The sequence below is a fragment of the Zea mays genome, chromosome 9 (assembly GCF_902167145.1).
Source record: "Zea mays cultivar B73 chromosome 9, Zm-B73-REFERENCE-NAM-5.0, whole genome shotgun sequence".
In the NCBI taxonomy this organism is placed as follows: domain Eukaryota; kingdom Viridiplantae; phylum Streptophyta; class Magnoliopsida; order Poales; family Poaceae; genus Zea; species Zea mays.
Window position 1 is genome coordinate 107045068 of NC_050104.1, and position 7619 is coordinate 107052686.

Consider the following 7619-nt stretch of genomic DNA (forward strand, 5'->3'; position numbering starts at 1 on the left):
CATTCTCTTCTTCTTTGCAAGATCCGAAAAACTGTAACCCTAATTTTCTATGATCTAGATATTGGTTGATTACTTTTTTGAAAGACATATTGGTTGATTACTTACGTATATGTGCTCCGATTGGCCTTTCCAAAAATATTTTTTACCGTGTATTTTTTGGTTATGCATATGTGCTCCAATCTGATATGGCTTTCCCAAAAAAATGAATGGTGGATCACAATGTGGACTGCTGCAAGCTAAGAATTGCAGAAAGTATGGTTTGGCTAATTGCAAGACTAATAAGTATCAATTATTTGATACTGAATATTTGCGTTTTGTCTCCTGCATCGTCATCAGTCCAATGCATCTCTAAATCAGAAGGGGTCTGATGCTCCATATGATGATGATGCAATGAAGGTATAGTCTATGTTGAATAAAATGACTTCTATTGTACTATGTGCACTTATGGAGGTGCATGAGGCGTAACCATGAGCTTCTAGGAGATGACGATGAAGGTGATTTGGAAAATGGACAAGTTAGCAAAAGGAGGCATACTGCTACTAAATTTAGCATGAGAAAATCTTCAAACAGGTACATGATCAATGCACTTCAAATATTTTATTGTTTCTGGTCTATAATGAGGCACTGTCGGGCACTAATAGAGTTCTATTTTCTTTTCCTGTGGCAGAGTTTCTGCTTCTGTTTATTCTGTTGTGCAGAAACTATGCTTGATATTGGGTTTTCTTAAGGAACTGCTCACAACAGTGCGCTTGTCAGATAGTTGTATTCTGCAATTAGCGAAAACATGCTTTACTACATTCTTGGTGGATAATACGCAACTATTATAAATTGAAAGCGATTGGGGTTATGTGCTCAATCTTTTTATGCACGTTCAGTTTTCAAAGAATTTGCTCACATTCAAATCCTTGTGCAGGTGTTTTCATCAGATAAAGGCTATGTTCAAGTAAATGGATTTGGTCCAACTTAAGAAAATCTAATCTAATTATTCTAAATCTCTACTTCTCTACTGTATATAAAAGCACCAGTTTCTAAAGTTCCACACCCTTCCTTTTTCCACTTTGTACAAAAACAAGGTAAAATTGTGCATAAGTGGGGTTCAAGTCTTTGTTGTTGACTCTACATTCATATCCACCTAACCAACAGAATACATATATTTTATATTTTATTAAAACAAAGTTTATCTGTGTAATATATAGAAACTGTAACAATGTACATGCATCTGACTACCCCTAAAGTATTGAGATTGAGCGCAACCAACAATTCAAATAGAGCACAAATTATTATAAAGATTTAGAACATGTTTAAACAATTATCAATTTAAACAAAGCAATTATATCGTAGCAACGCACGGGGCACACACCTAGTCATATGTATAGGCTGTGATAAAAAAATGAAAATGTTTCATAAAAGTTATCGCACACTATAAGACCTAGCCGGTCTACATATAAAATATGCGGGTGTTCATGCCGGCCAAGAGCGCCGCCACCGTGCCCTTCGCGCTCAACGTGTGCAAGGCGTTCGGTATCGTGGAGAGGACCGCGTACACGGTACACCGTCGTGCCCTCCGGCGTCAGCAAGGTGCTGGTCGAGAACGGCGACTCGTCGTCGTCGGTGTCGTTCCCCGTCAAGATCGATTTTTCCGTTTAGCTCATGCTAGTCTCTCGTCGCGATGTTTTAGGAGTTATTTGGTTAGGATCCGTTTTCGTCTCTCCGCGCGTTCAGCATGGGATTAGTTTACGTACGTAGAAGGGCAACTGTGTGTTCCATAACGTTGCTGGTACCGATCGAGTTGACGGGGAAGGCAACAAACAGGAGATAGATTCGCTGGGTAGAAATTTTTTCCGAGCAAATAGGAAACAGTTGCGACGACCTCGCCCATTTTTCTCTTACCAGCCTACTCTGACTCTATCCATCCAGCAGTCAGCTCTATCTCATCCCTCCCTCTATATATGCTACCACTAGCGTGGACTTCCTAACTCATCACAGAACCATCAACACACAGTCACACACATCTAGCTAGTGCCTAGGTCATCCAACTATGGCGCCGTCCCCGTCCCATCTCCTCCTCGCCCTCGCGGCGCTGCTGCTGTGCAGCATCAGCCCCATCCCCGTGGCCTGCTCGCGAACCCTGCCCTCCACCGCCGCCACCACCACCGTGAACGTGACCAGCTTCGGCAAGGCGTACACCAAGGTGTGCGACGCGGAGCGGTTCGCGGAGATGGGCCTCAACATGTCGGCGTTCCCGTACTGCGACGCGTCGCTGCCGTACGCCGACCGTGTGCGCGACCTCATCGGCTGGATGACGGTGGAGGAGAAGGTCGGCAACCTCGGCGACATATCCCACGGCGCGCCCCGCGTCGGCCTGCCGCCCTACAAGTGGTGGTCCGAGGCGCTGCACGGCGTCTCCAGCACCGGCCCCACGATGCTGTTCGACGACCTCCACAGCAAGCCCGGGAACCACTCCGGCCGCGCCACCGTCAACAACGCCACCGTCTTCGCCAACGTCATCAACAGCGCCGCCTCCTTCAACGAGACGCTCTGGAACTCCATTGGCCAGGTATATATAATGTACATTTCGACGATTAGACCGATCTCTCGTTGTGGTAATGGATCGACGATGCATCCAGGCTGTTTCGACGGAGGCACGTGCCATGTACAACCTTGGCAAGGGCGGGCTGACGTACTGGAGCCCCAACATCAACGTGGTGCGCGACCCGCGGTGGGGCCGCGCTCTCGAGACCCCCGGCGAGGACCCGTACGTGGCCGGCCGTTACGCCGTGAACTTCGTCCGCGGCATGCAGGACATCCCCGGCCACTACTCCGGCGACCCGTCCGCCCGCCCCATCAAGACCTCCGCCTGCTGCAAGCACCACGCCGCGTACGACGTGGACAACTGGCACAACCAGACGCGGTTCACGTACGACGCGCGCGTCTCGGAGCGCGACATGGCCGAGACCTTCCTCCGGCCCTTCGAGATGTGCGTCCGCGAGGGCGACGTCAGCAGCGTCATGTGCTCCTACAACCGCGTGAACGGCGTCCCCGCCTGCGCCGACGCGCGGCTCCTGTCCGGGACCGTCCGCGGCGAGTGGCACCTCAACGGCTACATCGTGTCCGACTGCGACGCGGTCCGCGTCATGACGGACAACGCCACCTGGCTCAACTTCACCGCCGCCGAGTCCAGCGCCGTCTCGCTCAGGGCCGGGATGGACCTCGACTGCGCCGAGAGCTGGATCGAGGAGGAGGGCAGGCCGCTCAGAGACTACCTCAGCGAGTACGGCATGGCCGCCGTCGCGCAGGGCAAGATGCGCGAGTCCGACATCGACAACGCGCTAACCAACCTGTACATGACGCTCATGAGGCTCGGCTACTTCGACAACATCCCAAGGTACGCCTCCCTCAACGAGACAGACGTATGCACCGACGAGCACAAGAGCCTCGCCCTCGACGGCGCGAGGCAGGGCATCGTGCTCCTCAAGAACGACCACGGCCTGCTTCCTCTGGACCCGAAGAAGACCCTTGCCGTCGCCGTGCACGGACCACACGCCCGGGCACCTGAAAAGATCATGGACGGCGACTATACAGGTCAGTAGTGTATCACTATCACTTCCAAGTATCGCTGGATCGTTACTCATGCACTCGTATGGGCAATATGCATTCAGGACCGCCATGCCGGTACGTGACGCCGCGCCAAGGTATAAGCAGGGACGTGAAGATCTCGCACAAGGCGAAGATGACCATCTACTTGGGTGGCATAAACCTTTACATTGAGAGGGAGGGAAACGACAGGGAGGACCTTCTCCTACCCAAGAACCAAACCGAGGAGATCCTGCACTTTGCCCAGGCCTCACCGACCCCGATCATCCTTGTCATCCTGTCTGGAGGAGGCATCGACATCTCCTTCGCGCAGAAGCACCCCAAGATCGGCGCCATCCTTTGGGCCGGCTACCCTGGCGGCGAAGGTGGCAACGCCATTGCCGATGTCATCTTTGGAAGATATAATCCAGGTAGCAAAGAAGGGCAACACCGCCGTACCACTTCTTTATTGTGCATTACTATCAACAATTATTTTATTATTATTATTGTTGATCAATGAAAAACAGGTGGAAGGCTGCCACTGACATGGTTCAAGAACAAGTACATCGAGCAGATCCCCATGACGTCCATGGAGTTCCGACCAGTGCCGGAGAAGGGGTACCCTGGCAGGACCTACAAGTTCTACGATGGCCCGGAGGTGCTGTACCCCTTCGGCTACGGCCTCAGCTACACCAAGTTCCAGTACGAGACCAGCACCGACGGCGTCTCCGTCAGCCTCCCGGCCCCGGGAGGCCACTGCAAGGGTCTCAGCTACAAGCCTAGCGTGGCCACCGTCCCAGCCTGCCAGGCCGTCAACGTCGCCGACCACGCCTGCACCGAGACCGTCAGCTTCAACGTCAGCGTGACTAACGCCGGCGGCCGCGGCGGCGCCCACGTCGTGCTGGTGTACACAGCGCCGCCTCCCGAGGTGGCCGAGGCGCCGATCAAGCAGGTGGCGGCGTTCCGCAGGGTGTTCGTGGCGGCCAGGAGCACCGCCACCGTGCCCTTCGCGCTCAACGTGTGCAAGGCGTTCGGCATCGTGGAGAGGACCGCGTACACCGTCGTGCCCTCCGGCGTCAGCAAGGTGCTGGTCGAGAACGGCGACTCGTCGTCGTCGGTGTCGTTCCCCGTCAAGATCGATTTGTCCGTTTAGCTCATGCTTAGTTTCTCGTCCCCATGTTTTAGGAGTTATTTAGTTAGGATCCGTTTTCGTCTCTAGCTGAAAAAATGGGATTAGTTGAATCAGAATTATCAGTTGTTTTCAGTTTCGGAAAATAAAATAAAGATGCCCATTGTTTTTCAAAACACTAGTGTACTACTGAAAATCAACAATTAGCAGAGGCAGTTTTTGTTAATCTTTTGATTGACGTGACGACGCCGGCCGACGATGGCGGCGGCTTGTGTGTTCGGGTACTCTTTTTTTTCCAGGAGCAACTCCAGATTAATTTCTAAATCTATAAGTTTATGATTTGGTGATCAGAGATTTAAGGGGATCATGGGTCAAAAATCTCTTTCGTATTCAAATTTGATTAGACAGGAAATTTCTTCTTCATAAATCTCCTCAAATTTTCCGGTCACCAAACCAACCAAGAATTAACAAATTTATTTTTTAATCTAATAATTTGTAGTAGGCTGAATAAAGTATTTGTGCCTCACTTTTGGCTCCTGTAACGAGCTGGTTCATGAGCAAAACGAGTCACACACCATGGCACGGTTCTGTTGCCCACCGGCGGTCCAGCCCAAATTATAAACAATCAGAACACGAGCACCAAATCGGCCCAAGATTCACCAGCAAAAATATCTTATATTAACGATATGTGCAATAAGTTTTTTTTGTCAGTTTGTGCAGTGCCAATTACCATCAACGCCTATGTAAGCAACACTAGCTCGGTTGGGCCTGGGCTCGGACCTGGTTAGCCTGTGTAAAAGGCTCCCAATCGCTCGCGCAGCCCGGCCGGCATTGCACGCTTGGCTGGCTCTCCGGTCAGCGATTTTCGTTGTGAACCACTAGTTTCATCCGTGAATTTCATCCGTCCCAATTAACAGCTACTCCTAAATTAATGGCATTCTATACATGGTTAGCTAGCCCCTGATTTCACTCGTGTCCTCACGTACCCATCCTTCCCGTTGCTATAAAGCCCTCCCTCCTCGCCGCTTCCAAAGCAGCAGAAAGCAATCGAGAGGAGAACCAGCAGCCTCCAATAAGAGCCAGCCAGAGAAACTAATAAAACTCTCACCGCCGCCATCCGAGAGAACAAGCCAACCGACCCCGTCCCCAAGGCAATCCGTCGCCGACGTACCACCGCCACCGCAGGAGCGAGATGGAGATGAAGAGGATCCTCTTCGCCGTCCTCGTCGTCATCGCCGCCTCGGCCACCGCAGTGCTGGCCTCCACCGAGGCCGCCGCCGCGGGCGCCCCAACTGCCTCCGAGTCGTCCGCCGAGGCTCCCGCTGGCGCTGGCGCTGGCGCTGCCGCTGGCGCCGCCGCCGCGGGGCCCTCCGCCAGCAGCGGCGCGCCCGCCCTCGCCGCCGCGCCCGCCGCGCTCCTCTTCTCCCTCCTCGCCTACTACCTCCACTAAGCGTGTGCGTGCTTACGTACGCGCGCATGGACGACGATGGATCCGTCCACCGTTGCCATTGCAGTTGCCTCGCTCGTTCTTGGTGACTGTTGCTGCGGTGGTCGACTTGGAAGACGTCACCTGCACCGCTGTTTCCATATATTATTATTGATGTGATCTGATATGAATATATATGCATGGTGACGGGTTGTGTTAATTACATAGACGTGATTTAATTTATCTATTTGTGTCAAGTCGTTCTGTAATCATGCGATGAAATATATGATTTGGTTTTCCATTTGTTTGAAATGCACATTGTGTCCTCCTCTCCATCTTTTACCCAAGTCCATTCGACTTTCCCTAACTATAGCATGGATTTATCTTTCTTAACTATAAAATTAGTTTTTTAGATTCTTCCAATTAGAAAACCTCCCTGTTGGAGACTTGTTCTCAAATTCTAAGAATTAAGAACAAGGCAACATAAAAAGTGTTAAGTGTTAGGGTCCTTCGTCCTTCAGAGCATTATATCCCTTTGGGAAATAATGAGTCTCGGACGAAAGTTATGAGAGACATACCTTCGTAAACATAACAAGTAATGACGAAGGACTCACATAAAGCATGAAATATGATATAAGCATCATCAAGGAATCATTTCTATTTTATTAACATGGAAAAACAGAAATGATCCCAAATTACAAATGTACCTTCGATCCTGAGAGAAGGTGGAAAGTACGAGCGTGACGCCAAAAGCAAAATGACAAATCAGCGTGAACAGTACGGGAGTACTGTTCATCTATTTATAGACGCGGGACGCAGCCCACGTAAAATTACATCCATGTCCATTACATTTGTTAACGGTTTATGGAGATCTATTGAGGACCCCGAAGTCTTTTCATCTTAAGGTCGGTTCCCCCTTGTGCCATCGCGCCGAAGCTTCCCTGCGTACAGCTTCGGCTGCCCCCGACCTTCGTCTGGTTCAGCCTTCGTCCTGGTCGTGCTCCATATCCATAATTCTGAATCCGAAAATACCTGTTCATATAATTCACTTGGAAAACATTGTCAAATCATGTTTTTGAGGACCTTCGGAGGACGAAGGCCCCCAACAGTAGCCCCTCGCAATATTAATTTGTAAATAATAAATTCAGATTGCGATATGGACGAAGGCCTTGAGCCGAAGGTCCGAAAAAACACCTTCCCTTTGCTAGGATAGCAACATTCACTGACAAGCGGGGCCTTTTAACTTTTAACGCCCTAGGCGTATAAATAAGAACACATCGCGAATTCATTTGGTACACACGCCTGCCTTTTGCTTCGGCCCACTAAAAATTTTTAGCTCTTGCTCATTGAGATTTGCTGGTCTTTTTGATTTCGAAGCTTCGGCCTCGGGAACAAATTTTTAGTGTTTCCGAAGATGTCTGAAGACAAGAAGATCCCTGCTGAGACGAAGCTGAGTCTCGAGGAGGAGAAGAATCTGGGGTTCCTGATAGC

The 7619-nt window shown here is 50.5% G+C and overlaps 2 protein-coding genes across 2 annotated transcripts; both read left to right on the top strand.

Annotated features, from left to right (window-relative positions):
- Positions 1-1983: 1983 nt before the first annotated feature.
- LOC103638806 (probable beta-D-xylosidase 2) lies at positions 1984-4928 on the top strand. The gene is made up of 4 exons (XM_008661619.3): positions 1984-2557; positions 2628-3582; positions 3660-4004; positions 4101-4928. The coding sequence occupies exons 1-4, from the start codon at positions 2039-2041 to the stop codon at positions 4724-4726; spliced, it is 2445 nt and encodes an 814-aa protein (XP_008659841.1). The 5' UTR covers positions 1984-2038; the 3' UTR covers positions 4727-4928.
- Positions 4929-5713: 785 nt separating this feature from the next.
- On the top strand, positions 5714-6446 carry LOC100277458 (uncharacterized). Its single transcript, XM_008661620.3, has one exon. It carries the CDS (start codon positions 5895-5897, stop codon positions 6150-6152), a length of 258 nt encoding a protein of 85 aa, XP_008659842.1. The 5' UTR covers positions 5714-5894; the 3' UTR covers positions 6153-6446.
- The last annotated feature ends 1173 nt before the right edge of the window (positions 6447-7619 follow it).

Bases quoted from the DNA above. Each gene is read 5' to 3' on its own strand.
- LOC100277458 (XM_008661620.3), top strand. From the start codon at position 5,895: ATGGAGATGAAGAGGATCCTCTTCGCCGTCCTCGTCGTCATCGCCGCC.
- LOC103638806 (XM_008661619.3), top strand. From the start codon at position 2,039: ATGGCGCCGTCCCCGTCCCATCTCCTCCTCGCCCTCGCGGCGCTGCTG. The intron at 2,558-2,627 runs GTATATATAATG...CGATGCATCCAG, and splicing joins TCTGGAACTCCATTGGCCAG to GCTGTTTCGACGGAGGCACG. The intron at 4,005-4,100 runs GTAGCAAAGAAG...AATGAAAAACAG, and splicing joins CTTTGGAAGATATAATCCAG to GTGGAAGGCTGCCACTGACA.